Source organism: Haliotis rubra, unplaced genomic scaffold (genome assembly GCF_003918875.1).
Source record: "Haliotis rubra isolate DU_JTF1 unplaced genomic scaffold, ASM391887v1 Scf887, whole genome shotgun sequence".
NCBI classification, from domain to species: Eukaryota; Metazoa; Mollusca; class Gastropoda; order Lepetellida; family Haliotidae; genus Haliotis; species Haliotis rubra.
In genome coordinates this window covers 217331-238435 of record NW_025767620.1, presented here as the reverse complement: position 1 = coordinate 238435, position 21105 = coordinate 217331, and the positions used below count along the sequence as shown (strand labels likewise).

Genomic DNA, 21105 nt, shown 5'->3' with positions numbered 1-21105 from the left:
AAAAAATATAAAGCATCGTAGAAAATGCAAATATGCCATTCAGTCTTGTACCAGAGGATGTACAATAGCCAGATGAAGAGTGAGTCAATTAGTTCATGGATGATGACACATGAGCTGAAGCTCAATGAAGACAAGACTGAAGCTTCTTTGACTGGCACATCGCAACGTCTGAAAAGGATCGTCTCTCCGGACATCACAGTAGCCAGCTCAGATATCCCTCTTTCATCTAGTGTCAAGAACCTAGGTGTTTATCTTAATCCTTGTCTCACCATGGAGCAACATGTGAACCATCTCTGCAGAGTAGGCTACGTCCATCTCCACCCTATTGGTAACATCCGCCATCTTGTAACCACAGATGCAGCTAAAGTTCTCACTCGGTCACTTGTTCTCTCCACGATTGACTATTGCAATAGCCTACTGTTTGGAATCTCTAATGATCCTCTCTTCCGACTTCAAAAACTTCAACATGCCGCCGTCAGCAGAGTTGTCACTTACACATCCAAATGGTCTCACAGTCTCCCTTCTCACATCAAAAATGCTTCATCCTTCGAAGTCGGGACTCAAAACCTTCCTCTTCAAAACATTCTACAACTGTTAAATATTCTGATGGTCATTTTGACGAACTGTCATATTTTCTAGTGCCTCTTTTATATGCCCTGGATGGACGATGGCGCACCGGAAATATCCATTGATGATAGTTGTTATCATTGTTAAGAGAAGTTGCTGTATGTCATTGTACAGATTGAGTTGACGGAACATTTGAGAATAATCAAGACTATGTATGGTGGTAATACATCGGTTATGACAGAAGCCGACAAGACACGTGCATGTGCATGATGTACTCCGAGTCTGCCAGGTATGTACACTCAGTTACTCCAGGTTAATTCGGGAATATCTCGAATAACAATGTCCGTCTTCTCTACATGCTGAACAGTGTGTATACATGGAATTGTTTGATCTAATTACGGTATTTTTGCAGATGATCTTCAGGTGGGAGAAGACTCTCAGATGACGCTGGAAAGGCGAATATTCCAAACATACAATATAGGTGAATGGCATGGTACTCAAAGTTGGTGGTCGTCCCGTAGTACAGCAAAGGTCATGTCGATGTTACTGCTCAGAATGACGACCCTGACGTTTTAACTACAACATTCCATTAAGGGTTAACTTTGAGTATGTCCATGAAGAATAAGTATAAATGTATCAACCGTGTCCCATATGGTGATAGCAGAGACATACATCTGTGATATGCAACAACGTACAGCTGAAATTTAACAGCCAAGGGAGACAACTGAGTATTTTACCAACGCTTCATTCACTTGATGTATTACTCATGTGTTTTGGTTGTGTTGTTTTGTTTGTTGTTGTTGTTTTTTTGTTCTTGTTTTTTTGTTGTTAATTTTTCTGTTTTTTGTTGTTGTTGCTGTTTTTGTTTGTTTTTGTTTGTTTTGTTTGGGGTTTTTTGGGGTGTGTGTTTAATTTTGTTTTTGTCTTTTTAAAATCCCTTATCATAATTCTTGAGGTTGGATTTACATTTGCATGAATACGGTCGAGATTAAAGGCTACGTGTAGACACACGTGCAGTTACTTTACTGGGTAGGTGTTGACACACAGTTATTTCAAGGCTCTCGACTCATGCAGGCCTGCCGTCATGTTACGTTACCGAGAGAGCAAACCGACGAACAGTGTAATGTGTACAGAAACAACAGTGTATTGAGTGTAATGCATAGCAAGAACCACAGATTGTCGCCACGTAATAGCGGGACAGGGGGATGCCCTATGTAAACATCACTGCCTTACAGCAATAGTCCAAAGTTAACGCTTAAGAGAGGGGTGTGTCTTCACTCACAAACACCACTTCAATCACAAGTGCTTTAGAATATATCGATTCCACTATGATTCCATTTTGTGTCAAAAATACATAACGCACACACGTCTGTTTTTCATGACTGAGTTTTAGACTATGGTGATCGAACTAGAATACAATCAACAATTTACACACCCTTATACGACCCGCGTATTTATAGGCGTGTGATCTGACACAAGAGGGGCGGTGGGGTAGCCTAGTGGTTAAAGCGTTCGCTCGTCACTCTGAAGACCCAGGTTCGATTCCCCACATGGGTACAATGTGTGAAGCCCATTATAGTGTCCCCCGCCGTGATGTTGCTGGAATACTTCTAGGTTGACCCGAGTTAACCCCCATAACTTACGTTAACCTCACAATATGTTTCTCCGTATAACCGGGGTTAACCGGTGAAAGCAGAGTTTCCACCATATTCTGTGTTGATCTTTATATTTGTAGTTTTTTTACAGGATATTCACACAGCCAGCTAGGGCTGTGGGGTCTCCAGGTAGTTAAAGCGTTCGCTCGTCACGCCAAAGGCCCGGGTTCGATTCGCCACATGGGTACAAGGTGTGACGCCCATTTCTGGTGTCCCCCGCCGTGATATTGCTGGAATATTGCTAAAAGGCGGTGTAAAACTAAACTCACTCACACAGCCAGACAGTGTGTTCAGTAACAGCCGACCCGGACATACCACATGGATTGGGAAGATAAATCACGCAAGCAGGATTTCATTCATGAAGAAAAATGGTATGCGTTTCATTCTGAATGTGTGGGCTTTCTGAAAGAGGACACCCCTATTATGAAGGACTAGATTATCGTCCGCTGGCATTAAATGTATTAGGTATTAGGTGTAACATGGCGATAGGTACCTCCTTCTTATAGTGACGTATAATTCACCCATACACATTTTTCATAGCATTCATCTGCAATATGGTTACAGTCTGGGAGCACACGGAAATCCCAGAATTGTTCATTGTGAGGAATGTCTTCCACGTTCCACAAACGGAATGTATGTCTCAGTGTATCTTGGAATGTGACTTGTCGAATAACGTTGTGTCCAACATATTTGGTATTACACTTTCTCAGTAAAATACAGATTCTAGTACTTTTTGGGGTTGAGTCCCATCCGGGATTCGAACCCACACCGTCAAAGTCAGGCACCTAATCGCCAGCACACAAAGTCAGACGCCTAGACCGCTCAGCCACCGCGGCTTCCACAAAAATGGAAGTCGGACAACTGGTAGTCTAGACTGCGGACTTTGTGTACCCCTCTGATAAGTGTTGATTGGCACGGCTCCCACGACCGAAAGCTATGAAATACACAATGACATTTTAGAAAGTGGTCAAATGTGGGAGCTGTGCCAATATACACTGACCTGCAGTAACATCACAACGTCAAGACCGACAGATTGTGCGCAACCATCTGCAGGATCCCTTCACCAGAGCCACGGAAAGAGCTCGCCAGACCACTGGGATTTACAACAGACCTATTAGTGCCAATACAGTGCGTCGACGTTTGCGCGAAAGAAACCTCTTCTATCACGGACCATATCGTGGTCCTGTCCTCACCGCTCGTCACCGCCAAAACCGACTGTAATGCAACTCAGCATCGCAATCGACGTTATCACCAATGGAGAACTGTGCTTTTTTTCTGATGAAAGCCGATATTGTGTTTCGACAGACGATGGCAGAGTGAGAGTATGGCGAAGGTGTGGGGAACGGTTTTCCAATGCGTGTACTGTTGAAAGAGACACCAAGCATCATGGTGTGGGGTGGCACCAGAATCACGGTGTGGGGTGGCACCAGAATCACGGTCCAGGACGAAGAAATGGCGTGACAGTTGCTCGCTATACTGACCAGTCATAAAACCCCTCGTTGTACCACATTTTGAACGTCACAGAAATCACATCTTCCAGCAAGACAACGCTCGTGCCCACATTGCCTGAGCAACACTGGACTTCCAAAGACAATATGGCATTCAAACCCTACAATAGCCTGCACTCAGTCCGGATTTAAGTCGAATAGAACACCTTTGGGACGAGATTCAAAGATGACTGAATGACTTCCAACCAAGGCCGACAACTGTGGCTTGACTCGATCAGGCATTTCGCAGAGTATGGACTCAAGTGCCTATGGCCTTCATCAACCAGCTGATTCATTCCAACGCCATCATCGATGCCCATGGAGACCACACAAGATACTGACTTTGAGGTATCTTAGTGGTCCCATTTTTGGTGAAATTGTTTGTGTGAACTCTAAATGTGATTGTCGAAAAAGTGTTGACCATAACTGTCAAGTTTGGACGCAATCCTCCGTTTTGATTGTTAATTAGAGTGAATTAAGGTGTGGCGTTTCTTTGGCGGTTCAGTATAGGTGCAATCTAACGTCTTGTTGACTTCCTAAACTCACAATACCGCTAGAAAGTGGATAATGACAGATGTGTTCAGTAGATACAGACAAGAAACTGGTTGACTTTCGGATGTGTTCAGTAGATACAGAGATGAAACTGGCGGACTTTCAGATGTGTTCAGTAGATACAGAGAAGAAACTAGTGGACTTTCAGATGTGTTCAGTAGATACAGAGAAGAAACTGATGGTCTTTCAGATGTGTTCAGTTGATACAGAGAAGAAACTTATGGACTTTCAGATGTGTTCAGTCGATACAGAGAAGAAACTTATGGACTTTCAGATGTGTTCAGTAGATACAGAGAAGAAACTTATGGACTTTCAGATGTGTTCAGTAGATACAGAGAAGAAACTTATGGACTTTCAGATGTGTTCAGTAGATACAGAGAAGAAACTTATGGACTTTCAGATGTGTTCAGTCGATACAGAGAAGAAACTGACTTACAGACTCACAGATGACAGATTAACACTTGTAACATACACACACATAGACAATAACATTTGGAGCTAAGAATCACTTGCCAAAGTCTGCTTTTTACCTAACCTTGGATTCCAATATTTTACCAGGTTATAAATCTGATCATTCTACAATTTCCCTATTTTTTTTCAAACTCTATTAATCAAGAAAGAGGGAGAGGTTATTGGAAGTTTAATAATTCCTTGCTTCTAAATCTAGATTATGGAAACTTAGTGAGAAATATAACAAAAGAAACCATAGATGAATACAGAATATCCGAACCAGTTAATTATGATAATCCAAAGGAATTACAGCTTAAGATTGATGATAGCTTATTTCTAGAAACCCTGCTAATGAAAATAAGAGGTAAGAGTATATCTTATTCTACATATCTTAAAAAAAGTAAAAAGAATAGAACTGATGAACTAGAATCTACAATAAAGGCTCTTGAACAAGATATAAGAAAAGATTTTCAAAACATCAGTAAAAATTTGCTAGGTGAACTTTCAAAACACAAAACTGAACTTGATCAAATAAAAGAAGAAGAAATGAGAGGAACATCAATGAGAAATAGACTGCTCTGGTATAAGGATGGTGAAAAACCAACAAAATATTTTTGTCACTTGGAAAACAGAAACTATGTTAATAATTCTATTAATAAACTTCGGTCAAGCAACAATGAGGAGTTAACAGATAGTGATTCTATACTGAATGAAGTAAAATCCTTCTATAAAAAACTTTATTCTGCTGATAAACAAGACAACAAAATACTTTACAGCCCTACATCACATTGTAACCCCAACCCTCAATGATGAATTAAGAAAAATTTTGGAAAAAGAGATTGATATGAATGAAATTTCCTATGCAGTTAAGAATATGAAAAATAACAAAAGCCCGGGAATTGATGGATTCCCAATTGATTGTTTTAAATTCTTTTGGAAGGAACTCAAAATTTGGATGTTAATATTTCAGAAAAAAATCAAATGTCTATAACTTTGAAAAGAGGAGTAATAACTTGCATACCTAAAGCTAACAGAGATAAAACACTTTTGAAAAATTATAAGCACTTGTATCACTAACCGTTTGAAGAAAACCTTAGATTCCCTAACCAAACAGGCTTTATTCCAGGTAGAACTCTTAGTGAAAACACAAGATTACTATATGATATAATGTTTGAAACTAATAAAAGAAATATGCCAGGACTAATTCTCCTAATAGATTTTGAGAAGGCTTTCGATACAGTGTCCAAAGAGTTCTTGAATATTGTTTTAGCTAAATTTGGTTTTGGGCCTGAAATCACTCGTTGGATAAATATACTCACATATGAAACATCATGTACCATCCAACACGGTAAACTCACTGATTTTTTCCTAAATGAACACAGATGCAGGCAAGGGTACCCTCTGTCACATTACGTCTTTATTTTTGTCGCTGAAATACTTGGTTGTATGATTAGAAGTAATGAGAACATAAAAGGTATTGTTATTGACAATTATGAGTATAAATTAAACCAATATGCAGATGATACGGAACTATTTCTTGATGGAAAGGAACAAAGCTTAAAGGCTGCTATTGATGAAATTAATACATTTTATAAAATGTCAGGACTTAAAATAAACATTGATAAGACAAAAGCAATATGGATTGGCTCAAAGAAAAATAGTATGGATATACTATGTAAAGACATTAAGATGGCAAAAGGGTGTGTTTGAAGTCTTGGGAATTAAATTCAACACAGATCTGAAGAGCTTATGGGTAATCAATACAAGAAAAAGACTAGATGAGATAAATAGATTGCTTTCACAATGGAGGAAAAGACACTTGACACTGATTGTTTAAATATCTGTCATAAAAACTTTGGCTTTGTCAAAACTTGTTCATATATTCAATACTCTGCCTAATCCTCCTAAAGACTTCATTACTTCATTGGAGAATAGCTTTTTCAAATTCATATGGAATGACAAACCTGATAAAATCAAAAGGAACAATTTGAAAAGATTATACAAAAATGGTGGTTTAAGAATGGTTGACACAGTAACATTTTGTGAAGCTTTGAAACTAGCTAACCTGAGATCTTATTGTAGAAAAACAACAGTTGAAAATCCCTGTAATATTCCTTTTGATGTCATTTTAAAATCTGGTGCAAATGTTGATCAAGTAGCTCACATCGATAACCCTTATTGGAATGATGTTTTGAAAGCTTGGAACAAATATTGCAAAAAAAGTCATGTGAATTCTGGTAATATTTATGAAATCCTAGCCCAATCACTATGGTTTAACCATAATTACAAAAACCCAACACACTACAATACAAACAGGGCAAGTAAAGGCATTCTTACAATTAAGGACCTGTGTGACAAAACTGGCTTTTTATCCTTTGACAAATTGAAGGAAATGTATGGCATTAAAGGCACATTCCTGGACTATTTGCATGTTTTGAATATACTACCTGATTCTTGGAAATATACAATGTACTATTAGACGCTCTAGAAACATCCCAGTTTTTGATTTACTCATAACTGAGTGTCATTTGACTTTATTGAAATCATGCAAAGGCTCTAGAATTTTTATGACGCTATCATTTCCGATGAAGATTTACCTAAAATGTGTCTTAAATGGCAAGAATCTTTTGCTAATGTTACTTTTGATTGGAATCAGATTTTTACGACTTATAGAAATGTCAAACTACTTGATTTCCAATACAAGTTTTTACGTGGTATTATCTGTACTATTATCTATACTAAAACTGAACTATTTACAATGAAACTTGTTGACAGTACTGTTTGCTGTTTTTGTAATGAGCTGAATAAGAATATTTTGTCATGTTTATTGGGAATGTAGAGAAACACAAACATTCTGGAATGAACTTAAAGTTTTGATGAATAATCATATTGAGAACACAACTAAATAACAAAATATCTTGTTTGGTTTGGAACATTATACACAGATAGATTACTAAACAATATTATCCTAACTGCCAAAAAATATATCCATTTATGTGGGATTAAACAACACACTCCAAAACTTCAAAATTTCCTGTTTGTTTTGAGAGAAATTTTCAATGTGGAAAAATTCATTGCAATTAAAAATATTAGCCTCCAAAGTCATGACACAAAATAGAGATCTATATTCCCAACTTAACAATGAAAATAGACTCTATATTCGCTACGTTATTTTGATGTGAAAATGTGAATTTTTGTGTATTTTTGAACTCTACCTAACAAACTCTAAAAAACGTGAATTGGTGTTTTAACGATGTACCCTTGGGAACAATAAAAACATTATTACAAATAAAAAAATAAAAAAAAGTTTGCTTTATTGAAACAACTTTTATTTGTTTCTTTAAATAACAAATATTTCAAAGACATAAATTACAAAAACATAATTGCACAGTAGTCCAACAATGCAGAGCATAAGCCATATGGACATCAGGTCCCTCTCTGTCCATGCAAGGCCACAGACACAAGCACTATTGAGTCAGAATTAGGTCCATTGCCACCTGTTGCCATGGACACAAGCTCAGTCAATGAGAATCATGTACATCTCTTGACTGCAGGTGTTGCCATGGATACAAACATTCACTGTCAGGTGTGAATCGGGTGCAGTACATGCACAAGCACTGACACAAGCACTGACACAAGCATGGACCAGATCATCAACATGTCTTGTGATCCCAGCAGTTTTGGTTCTTCATGTTGTTTCACACATGGTGGACTAAATCTGTGTACGTCATGTCACATTTCTAACTTGACACAGGCTTGAAAAATCACACAATGTCTGTTGGATAATGACTGCAGTTCAACAGTTCTCAGATCAAAGAGGAAGGACATAGCTACCTCACTAACAAATCATCAATATTGACAGTACAGAGGAGAAACAGTGCACACTAGTGAAGTACTGTCGATAGCACATACAGAGCCGCTGCACAACGTTATTGTTTGCTGAACATGGCTACCTGGGGATGAACATGGCTACCTGGGGATGAACATGGCTACCTGGGGATGAACATGGCTACCTGGGGATGAACATGGCTACCTGGGGATGAACATGGCTACCTGGGCATGAACATGGCTACCTGGGTATGAACTTGGCTACCTTGGGATGAACACTGACTCACACATCAATCTCAAGTATGGAGATTTGGTCACAGTGTGTGTGTACAACACACGTTGCTAGTTTATCAATAGGATTCTTGTTTCTGACATTGAGACAATGTTAACCATTGACAAAATCTATAACTAGCTCCAAACATACCCAGGTAAACTAAACTAGGTAGACAGACCTGATGAAAAAAACCCAGGTAGACTTGATGCAGATACAGCAGGTAAAGAGAGTCAGTCCAGGTAGACCATGTAGACCGACCACTTTAACAGACCACGTAAACAGCCCACATAGACCACCCATGTCGACAGATCACGTAGACAGACCACATAGACACAAGAGAGAGAAGCACACCGGAGAGATACAGGCAGTTATGTAAGGTAGAGGATACACTGGGTTGTGTGGAGAAACAGTCGTGGGACTGGACTATGTACAGGACATGGGTTATGGGGACAGGAGCTTTGGAGATCACAAATACACACACAAGTAATTTACAAGTACACAACATGAATCAGAGAGAATTCCAGAGGCATGACAGAGAAGAGTGATGTACTTGTATTTCTCATTAGTTGGTTGTGTCATCATACTGCTGTAGACAAATCCTGGAAGTTATTGATACAGCAGAAAACCAACAAATGTGGAAATCCCATAAAATATTGTCTGAATATTTACAATCTTCATCAATATCATGAAATGTCCATAAATTATTCACATTCTATTTCCTGATAGACTGAAGAAGACATTTCAGCAACAGCATATAAACAGTACAAACTAATAGTTGTCCCAGTGGGTTTCAGTGTAAGAGATGATTCCTTGTTAAATCTGTGGTCTCAGCCATCTCCTGTCCAGCCGGTCGGCTGGTCAAACTCACCCCCACAGGTCCTCAGTCCGACCAAACTTGAATACAATTGAACTGCAACAACAGAAGAAATACTTTCACAGCAAGAAGAAAGTGTAATCATTCTCCTTTACATAATTTTGCATCAATGTTAGAGGGTTTTCTGGTGTCTATAAACATGTCACATTTCACCTTATATGTATAAACTGTATCGGGTTCACCTGTGTCTAATGACAATACCAAGTCCTTCTATGTCTAATAACAATACCAAGTCCACCTGTGTCTAATACCAATACAAATTCCACCTGTCTCTGATGACAAGTCCAAGTCCATTGGTGTCTAACAACAATACCAAGTCTACCTGTGTCTAATAACAATATCAAGTTCACCTGTGTCTAATAACAATACCAAGTCTGCTTGTGTCTAATAACAATACCAAGTCCACCTGTCTCTAATGACAATACCAAGTCCTTCTATGGCTAATAACAATACCAAGTCCACCTGTGTCTAATGACAATACCAAGTCCTTCTATGGCTAATAACAATACCAAATCCACTGTGGCTGATGACAATACCAAGTCCACCTGTGTCTAATAACAATATCAAGTCCACCTGTCTCTAATGACAAGTCCAAGTCCATTGGTGTCTAACAACAATACCAAGTCCACATGTACCTAATAACAATACCAAGTCCACCTGTGTCTAATACCAATACAAAGTCCACCTGTCTCTGATGACAAGTCCAAGTCCATTGGTGTCTAACAACAATACCAAGTCTACCTGTGTCTAATAACAATATCAAGTTCACCTGTGTCTAATAACAATACCAAGTCTGCTTGTGTCTAATAACAATACCAAGTCCACCTGTCTCTAATGACAATACCAAGTCCTTCTATGGCTAATAACAATACCAAGTCCACCTGTGTCTAATGACAATACCAAGTCCTTCTATGGCTAATAACAATACCAAATCCACTGTGGCTGATGACAATACCAAGTCCACCTGTGTCTCATAACAATACCAAGTCCACCTGTGTCTTATAACAATACCAAGTCCACCTGTGTCTAATGACAATACCAAGTCCAGCTGTGTCTAATAACAATACCAGGTCCACCTCTGTCTAATGACAATACCAGGTCCACCTCTGTCTAATGACAATACCAAGTCCACCTGTGTCTAATAACAATACCAGATCCACCTCTGTCTAATGACAATACCAAGTCCACCTGTGTCTTATAACAATACCAAGTCCACCTGTGTCTAATGACAATACCAAGTCCAGCTGTGTCTAATAACAATACCAGGTCCACCTCTGTCTAATGACAATACCAGGTCCACCTCTGTCTAATGACAATACCAAGTCCACCTGTGTCTAATAACAATACCAGATCCACCTCTGTCTAATGACAATACCAAGTCCACCTGTGTCTTATAACAATACCAAGTCCACCTGTGTCTAATGACAATACCAAGTCCACCTGTGTCTAATAACAATACCAGGTCCACCTCTGTCTAATGACAATACCAAGTCCACCTGTGTCTTTTACGAATACCAAGTCCACCTGTGTTTCATAACAAGATCAAACCACCTGTGTCTTATAAGAATACCTGTCTCTAATAACAATACCAAGTCCATCTGTGTCTTAAAACAATACCAAGTCCATCTGTGTCTTATAACAATACCTGTCTCTAATAACAATACCAAGTCCATCTGTGTCTTATAATAATACCAAGTCCATCTGTGTCTTATAACAATACCTGTCTCTAATAACAATACCAAGTCCATCTGTGTTTTATAACAATACCTGTCTCTAATAACAATACCAAGTCCATCTGTGTCTTATAACAATACCTGTCTCTAATAACAATACCAAGTCCATCTGTGTCTTATAAGAATACCTGTCTCTAATAACAATACCAAGTCCATCTGTGTCTTATAACAATACCAAGTCCACCTGTGTCTTATAACAATAACAAGTCCACCTGTGTCTAAGACAATACCAAGTTCACCTGAGTCAATAAAGACTACAGGGATCACTTGTGTTTTATAATCCCCATTGAGCTCCCATGTGTGGTTATGCACAAAGAAGTTCTGTTTTCTGTTACTAGAGAGTAAACATGTGTTTATCAGAACACATGCACAACACAATAATTCACTAGTGTCTACAACCACTACATAGTTTACTTATGTTTCATAGGAATGAAGATTTAATGCATATACATTGTCAAAAATATATAAAATTCAACTTCTTTTTAAATATTTCATCTCAAAACAAATCCAAAGTTCTGGACAAATGTCTAGTTTCCTGCCATTTCATTTGGGCTGTAAGAGTTGTCTCCCTTTAACTGAACAGAATGTTCTAACAGTCATGTGTAGCAACATGAACAATGTGCAATAAACAAGAAGTTGTATGCTTCATTTTCAATCACAGACTTCCAGAATGCAAATCAAACAATTCAACATGATAACAAGAATAAGCCCTTTGTGTTCCGTCTGGGAGAAGATTAGTTGTTCTGAAATACTACCTGAAAAATATGAGTGCGTTCTGCAGGAAGACAGCAATACCAGGCCAATCTGGAGTCGCAACTGGAAGACAAAAGAATTATATTCAGATCCATACAATTTCAGAAGGCCCCAGGAATCATTAACATACTTCCCTGTAGTTCCAGGCAGATACCATTAACATTTATACCATACTGCTCAATGACTTGTAACATACTGGATTTACATATAGCTCCGAGCAAAAAAATTGAGACACTTACAAAAAGTTGTTTTGGGGTCACCGCGAGGTGAATTCGAACTTGTTTGGGTAATATTTTGCAGGGGCGGTGGGGTAGCCTAATGGTTAAAGCGTTGGCTCATCATGCCGAAGACCCGAGTTCGAATCCCCACATGGGTACAATGTGTGAAGCCCATTTCTGGTGTCACCCGCCGTGATGTTGCTGGAATATTGCTAAAAGCGGCGTAAAACCAAACTCAGTCAGTCAGTCAGTCATATTTTGCACCACTGACAACAGTATGACATTCTTGGCATTATCGCCCCTGTTGTTGGGCCGGGTCACGTGATGATGCTGTAGCAGACGATTTCCTAGTTACCGACGTCATGTTGAAATCCAATGCGAAATATCGACTTCTCGCTTTATATGAAGCAGGGTGCAAATCAGTTCAGAAGTTACGGAAAATATTGGGGCTTCCCTGGAGTACCATTTACCGAATTATTGCCAGATTTCAAGCTGCCAGCAGTTTTCAGTGCAAGCCGGGATCGGGGGGACGTCCTCGTAAACTCGGTGGAAACGACAGGAGACGACTCGCACAACTGGTGGCGGTGCATCCAAACTGGTCGGCAAAAAAACTGGGTGAGCGTGCCATGGCTTTTGTGAGTACTAGAGTATCTGAATGGACTGGAATCAGGAATCGTGAAGAAAGTGCCGACAAAGGTTCCGTTATGATGCAAGAGCACAAGCGGAGAAGACGGAAGTGGTGTTGGCATAATAGGGACACTCAAACTGGGTATTTACAGACGAATCGAAGTTCCAATTTTTCAGAATTACAAGGAAAAGGTGGTGTCGAAATGGAAATGCGAAAAAATGTGCCCAAAGTTCTCGTCTTCTGTGATGGTGTGGAGTGGGATAGGGAAATTTGGGTTAACGCAGATTCTGGAAATTACAGGTCGCATTGATTCAAGGAAGTACTGTGAGCTTTTGCAAGAGGGACTGCTAGATTCTAATATCAGACAGAGTGGAATTCCCTATGTAATGCAACAAGATAATGCGTACACACGTCCGCCCACACCAAAGCTTGGCTTCGTTGGAAATGCATTCAGGTAGTGGATTTTCCGGCCGCTTCACCAGACCTTAATCCCATCGAAAATGTCTGGCAAATCATAAGACAAAGTGGAAAAGTTGGAACCGAAAGACATTGCAGATTGGAAACGAGTGATTCATGAAACGTGGTATGAGCTATCTGAGGAACTGATGGACAATCTTGTAAATTCCATGCCTCGACGGACTGAACAGTGTTTGGAGCGAAATGGTGGACTGACTGACAATTGACTACTGTGAACGATTTAACAATTCACTGTCTACATGTGTGCCAATTTTTATAAATTTATGTCAATTATTAAATCAAGATGTTGAATCAAAACTTGTCTCATTTTTTTTGCTCGATACTCGGTACATACGTACTTGTGCTGCAGGTTAATGTCACATCACAACTAATCTTAGATGCAATGTTTCTTGAGGGTCACAGCAGGACTTACACTGGACGACGTAGAAGCCGAACAAGATCCAGGATGCAGCAATCAGAGCACCAAAGCCCAGAAGGAAACCAAAGAACAACCAGATGCGAGCTCCTGTGAACATGATACACCTTGAGTTAGTTAGGGGGCGTTGGATGAGTGGGTTGCTCAGAGTGATGGAATGATGGAATGAGGGAGAGAACAAGAGGGGAGTGAGTATAGGGATGACGTATTGCAAATGAGTGACAGATTGTCTTGGAAATTAATGAATGAGTGTGCCAATCTACACACACATTGACATCTCACCTGTCATAAACCAGCCAATTCACACACACACATTGACATCCCAGCTGTCAGAAACCAGCCAATCCACACACATTGACATCTCACCTGTCATAATCCAGCCAATCCACACACACATTGACATCTCACCTGTCATAATCCAGCCAATCCACACACACACATTGACATCCCAGCTGTCAGAAACCAGCCAATCCACACACACATTGACATCTCACCTGTCATAAACCAGCCAATCCACACACACATTGACATCTCACCTGTCATAATCCAGCCAATCCACACACACACATTGACATCCCAGCTGTCAGAAACCAGCCAATCCCCACACATTGACATTTCATCTGTCAGAAACCAGCCAATCCAAACACACATTGATATCCCATCTGTCAGTAACACGTGAATACACACATTCTATCAATACATTGATGTCCTACCTGTTTGTCCCATACATCCGTTAGTGTAGCTCTCCCCGCGAATCTGACCATTTGACACCGAGTTTATCCTGAAAGTAATCATGAGACCGAGGTGAGAATCAAGAGATGTTGTTTAAAAGACCCTTGAATTGTATTTCAGTCTTTGATTTAAGAATAAATAACAACGACAATGGTTCCTGGTTCTTGGAGATCCTAACAGATGTATTATAATATATTTATATATCGCACATATCCACGAAACTAGTACATGCTCTAGGAGCTGGTATTTTTGCCCTCGATCATTGGATGTCAATCTCAAAGGCACATCGTATTATCAATCTCAACTCCCTGGGGACCATACAACTCTTGCAGCCACGAGGCGCACCGAGTTATTTCTCATCCTTACGAGGTACCCATTCATACTTACAGGAAGAAGGCCACAGTGCCGATGACCCCAGGTGTGTGGTATGCATGGTTGAAATCTTTCATGTCAGGATAAACGGCAGCCGCATCGATCACAATCCACCAACCACTGAAAAACTGACAAGATGGAAAACAACCATGAACCATTGTGAATGAATATTGAACTGTGTATTACAGATGTTCTGATAACAGACTCAACATGTCAAGACTTATTACGGTTCATTCATTTTACCTGTCAAGTCCATTGAAAATCAAAAAAATCAAAAAGCCTCATGAACAAACTTCACTGACAAGAAGGATAAGGAAATATTTTGCAAATTGTGGATTTGTTCAAGAAATATTGTATGGTTGATCTCTTCTTCAGCTAACTAATAACAGCGACAGACCAATCAAATCAGACCACAGGGGAGTAAAGAGTTATCATGATATAGTTGAATGGCAGATGACTAATGAACACTTTAAGAGCATTACCTCAGATTTTCCTACACAACTTGGTCACTGAAATGCAATCTTCAAAACAAATGGTCTCAATCTCTGATCAATAAAGTACCATACAGCCATTCGGAAAAATTGATCGTACTTTACACTCTTTTAAAGCAATATTTAACAACAACAAAATTTAAATTAACAAAATATGAGCTTGCATATGGACAACTGAAGATAACATTTTCTTTTCAAGTAGGTTGGATAATGATTTTCGATTCTCCGGAGTGTAAGTGCAAATCATGCATCATCAGGGGCTAAGAACACGACAAACAGAGGTAGCATTCTTACATAATGTACAGTACTTGTATGCTCATTTATCATGTTTATGCTAGATTAAGGTAGTAATGTTGCAGTAGAAGTATAAACATGGCACGTATAGATTAGTAAGCTAGGGATGGGGGAAGGGCAGCCCCAGGAGTACCTGGAACAGTGGCTAATCAAAGGACACATTTTTTAATGCCAGTAACACTACCACTCCTTCAGGCTTCATTACTGAAATGTTTACAAGCTCTCTGACTCTACTATGTGTAAGCAGAGCAAAAGCATAGTCCGATAGTTTACCTGGAGTCACAATATCCCTGTATCTCTATCATGTCTATAGCCAAGTAGAATGTAGCACCATTCTACAGTTCTACTTCACCCCTTAGAATTCACGCGAGTCATTGTGTTTTTGTTATACGAAGACACAACCTTACCATTATACCGGATATGATGGAAGCAACCATATTCCGCCTTTCGCCGAGTTCTATGCAATCGCATCGTGGTAATTGACAGTTATCTAAAAATCCAGACATATTGGGTAGCTGAGGTGCGAGTAAAACTCAGACGAAACTTTGAGGAAGTCACCGGGCTTAACTTCTCGATTAGTCTCTCTGTGTTTTAGAAGATCTCGATAATTGTAATCGTAATGATTCTGCAGACAGACCGTATTAAGGCTTCGATTACACACAATCTTGTGACAATGTTTGTATTCTATTTACAAACACAAAAACATGTCCGCCATAATACTTCCGGTATGCGGTTATTCAGAAAACTAGAAACAGTCCCTGGAATAATATATTTTATGGGTGGAAAATAAAATGTTTCTTTAATCACCTCATGCGATGCTTACTAGTGCATCTAGCTTGGTGTTTCTTTATGAAAAAGATTTTCCTTTTTTTGTCAACTAGAATGACTAACACAAGCGGGCGTATGTAGATAATGCATACATGCTTGTTTAAGAAACAAAAAAAAATCAGGTGTATCCAAAATTGGATATATATTAAATAAATAAAACTCAGATTCGAAAAATATTTAAGCGGTCAGACTTTTGAACGTAGTCTCGATATCTCAAATATGTTGGAAGATGCTGTGCAGGGCAACCGGTGGGTGGTGCATAATGAAGCGCTCGTAAAATACCCGTGACGTCACCACCAAGTAGAGCCACTGACTTGATTTCGGTGTCAGAATAAAGACAGAGGAGCATATTATCCTGTCAGAGATCACAACAATACTGGCAAGATACTGTTATACTTCTCTGCTTGTTCACTGTTACAGGTTAAAGACAACCGGAGTGACCACAGTATACAGTCGTCTAGGCGCTACCATACTCGGACAAATCTACACAAGGTCAACTTTCAGACGCAATATATGAAGACGGGGGACGTTTCATCGATAGATACATCTTTATTACTTGTGACACAAAATAGAGAAGATGATTTCCATATCACAGATGGTTTAAAGCGCATTTATTCCATGAAATGAAATATACATGGCCAGATCCGCAAACAATTTCATGGCATATTTGAATATCATGGTTAATTTGCTACATGTCATGACGGGAATGCAATGATACAGTCAGTCTGTCTGAAACAGTAACATGTCATATATATGGAAGTTTCAATCTGTCTAAATATTAGAAGAAAAAAACATGCACATATTGAAGAATGTTTGTGTTACAAAGCCGAGTTACGATCACAGCCATCGAGATAATAATACGTGTTCGGTCGAGCATCAAGATAACTTCTAAGTTAAATGTCCAGCCCCGAGGCTGAGGCGAGCGTGTACGGCCAGACAGAACCTTGTTCAAATAATCAACATCAAAAGAGAAACTTTGTTCAGACTTTTGAGTCAGTAGCTATAGCCAGATAGCGTTGACCAATTTCTAGTTTCATCTGATATATATCCAAAGGTATTATTATTAATGTTGTCATGCAGTTGATCAGTTGGAAGTTAGCTCGATTCTTAGATAATACAATGGAACATGATTCTAGCAATAAGTTCTCTTAAGCACTTCGGTGTCTAGTTGTGCATAGTGTTTTAATATCGTCCCCAAGTGCAATTTCTCAAGCAAATTACTTTGCTCAAGTTATCCCAAATACGAACAACGTATTCAAAGTTTGGGAGATTGGGTGATTTGTAAATTGATTCGAGCGTTGTCCTAGATACACAATATGTGAAACAAGGAAGTCAGTTGGCCATTTCACCAGGCATATTTGTTGTCGAATCTTTGTGAGTGTGCCATGATCCATCTTCTTGGAAAGTCGAGGCATTGATATACATTGTGTAAAACTGCCCCAAGTGCTATACATTGTATATGTGGGTAGTAAGTGATGGCCAATGGTATGCTATATTTAGACTTGTACTATATTTAGCTGGTGTTCTGGAAGGTACTACAGAAACATATGGGCCTTTCCTCTATATTCTGGGGGCGGTGGGGTAGCTTAGTGGTTAAAGCGTTAGCTCGCCATGCCGAAGACCCAGGTTCGATTCCCCACATGAGTACAATGTATGAAGCTCATTTCTGGTGTCCCCCGCGGAGACATTACTGGAATATTGCTAAAAGCGGAGTAAAAGTAAACCCACTCACTCACTCTACAACAATAACCAACGTGCTGTGTTTCCTATACCAGTAGTCAACGTGTCGTGTTTCAATGCTCTGGGTTTAACATCATTACATCTCTTTTAATCTTATGAGGTTTGTTTTTCCACATGAAATTAAAACACTATTTTTGAAGTCTTCCAATGACACATTTTGTTTGGATTTGGTAGAGCTGAGAATAGGTGGTTAAGCTTAGGTAGTAGAAGTGATTTAAGAACAGTATTTCTTCCGTACGGGGTTAAGGTACGAGCTGGCCAAATGTCCATTTGCCTTTCAATCTGAGCTAGATTTTCGTTGTAGTTTATTTCAACCATATTATCTAGATCAATATCGAAATGTATTCCCAGGAGCGTGAAGTCTGATTGTGTCCAGTCAAAATTCTATTCTTTACACATCTTATATCGGGAGCTCTTTTTGGAGCCTATCCATATTAGTTTAGTTTTATCTACGCTGACTTTCAAACCTGAAAAACGGGCCAATAGTTCTAATGTACTCAAAACTGCGCATAGAGGCATTTCTCTGATCCGTCTAATGTAAGTGCTGTATCATCTGCGAACTGTGATAGAAGATATGCTATACTTCCAAGTTTAATCCCGTTTATATTTTTGTTGTTTCGTATCATGATACCCAGGATTTCCCGACCTATTTTAAAAGGAGTTGACGCAAATCCATTTACCAAGACTCTCGATTCAATATCATTAATAGAATGTTTCTATCCAATGTAAGATACTGGGTCCAACATTAAAAAAACTTTAATACATTACTGAGATAATGTCTATCTACTGAATCGAAGGCAATTTCTACTTCAATGAGAAGAAGTAGGCCAGGTATCTGGCAGGTTTCGGTGTATTCCATTAGGTCATATATAAATCTGGTTACCTCGCCAATATATCTTCCCGTGACAAAACCCTTTTGGTCTTCATTAATAATACTAGGTAGTACCTTTTTAATTCTGTTTGCAATTGCTGCAGCTCCAGCTTTGTATGAGGTATTTATAGTATGACCAGAAATTATTGAGAATTTTAGGAATATGTTTAATTGGATTTCTAGTATAAACAACCTTGACCAGCTATCAAGTGCTTGGTTTCATTCAAGAGAGACAACTCCGTTAATCCTTTTTCATTAGTTTGTGAAGAGGTATCTCCCTATGTTTACTTGCTAGCAGACGACATTTTCAGTGATCCTCAGTATGGATGATTTAGAGAAGAGGAAGTTGATTTTAGAGTATTATAACAAGGACATCAGATCAGCTAAAGTGATTTCAAGTAGAACAGGCATCCCTTTGCCCACTGTTCATCGTGATTTGAAAAATATTGCAAATGGATATGGCATTGAGCACCAGGGAGACGCAGGTAGGCCCAGAAAATAGACTGTCGGTGACAGGAGGCGGCTTGGTATTCTTGTTTCTAAAAACAAACGAAGGAGTTTAGAAAACTTAAGGCTGGATATGATTGATAGAGGAACTGTGGCTGTCTGTAAGGAGGCAATTAGAACTGAGCTGCATGCAATGGGTTGGCAGAAAAGTCGAGGAATTCCATCACCGATTATGAAAGCTGAACAAAAGGAGCGAAGGTTGAACTGGTTCTTACAGCATAGAAATTTTAACTGGGAGAATGTGATTTTCTCAGATGAAAGTTCTGTGTGGCTGTTTTCTAATACACTGAAATTCTGGACCAAACAAACTGAAAAACCTTTGTATCAGCGCCCAAAGTACAGTCCGAAATTTAACGTGTGGGATGGCATATCTGTGTTAGGGGCAACGCCCCTCTGTGTATTTGAAGGGAATATGAACAGTGAGCGGTACAAAGATATTCTCGAGGGACATTTACTTCCATCTGCTGACGTGTTCTAGGGAAACTTTTGGATTTTCCAGCAGGACAACGACCCAAAACATCGTTCAAAGCATTCACAGGCCTGGTTTCGGACCCAAAATATGACATTATTAGATTGGCCAAGCTATAGCCCTGACCTAAATCCAATAGAAAATGTTTGGGGACTTATGAAAGAAAGTGTCAATAAGAAAAATCTGACAAATATTGCTGAAATGAAAGAAGAGGTGGTCCGATATTGGGACAGCATGGACCACGACTTTCTAACTTCTTTGATCAGTAGTATGCCCCGCCGCATTGAAGCCTGCATTGCTGCCTATGGTGACTTGACAAACTACTAACTGTTCACCTGTCTTTGAATCTGGAGTTATGTTCTGCTTATATTCACATTTAATAAGTGAGTAATGGGTGAAAAAAATATAAAAAATTACAATCTTTAAACTGCCCTGTGCAGTGTATAATTTTTCATAAAAGAGTTTTGTTTCTTGAAGTAATTGTTTACTTTCTGTTATAGTTGTTCCATCATTCCTTTCCAAAACAGTTATGGACTTAGTTAGGAAGTTTCTTCTTTCTAACATTAAAAAGTATTTAGTTTTTTCCCCTTTTTTCGACCCAATTTTTCAATAATTTCTGGGTTTTTGCTTTAGATCTTATAAGCATTCCGTTTATTTTATGGTTGTCAATTTCATCTAGCTCATGTTTTACAACATTTATTTCATTTAGTAGAGTTTGCTTAGTGTTACCAGCCTCATTTAGGTCTAGTTTCTTTTCTAGTTCATCTAGCCTAGTTTCTTTTCTAGTTCATCTAGCCTAGTTTCTTTTCTAGTTCATCTAGCCTAGTTTCTTTTCTAGTTCATCTAGCCTAGTTTCTTTTCTAGTTCATCTAGCCTAGTTTCTTTTCTAG

General features: G+C 39.1%; 1 protein-coding gene across 2 annotated transcripts; it reads right to left on the bottom strand.

Annotated features, from left to right (window-relative positions):
• Positions 1 to 8018: 8018 nt before the first annotated feature.
• On the bottom strand, positions 8019 to 16522 carry LOC124263501 (transmembrane protein 50A-like). 2 transcript variants are annotated; one of them, XR_006894858.1, is made up of 7 exons: positions 16208 to 16522; positions 15031 to 15143; positions 14625 to 14692; positions 13909 to 14001; positions 12176 to 12236; positions 8705 to 9723; positions 8019 to 8664 (listed from the first exon to the last, which is right to left on the bottom strand). XR_006894858.1 is itself a non-coding variant. In XM_046698160.1 (6 exons), exons 1-6 carry the CDS (start codon positions 16304 to 16306, stop codon positions 9678 to 9680), a joined length of 480 nt encoding a protein of 159 aa, XP_046554116.1. In that variant the 5' UTR covers positions 16307 to 16522; the 3' UTR covers positions 8019 to 9677. The 2 variants fall into 2 exon arrangements, 1 of the variants encoding a protein (XP_046554116.1); XM_046698160.1 differs by having other exon boundaries at positions 8019 to 9723.
• Between the last annotated feature and the right edge of the window lie 4583 nt (positions 16523 to 21105).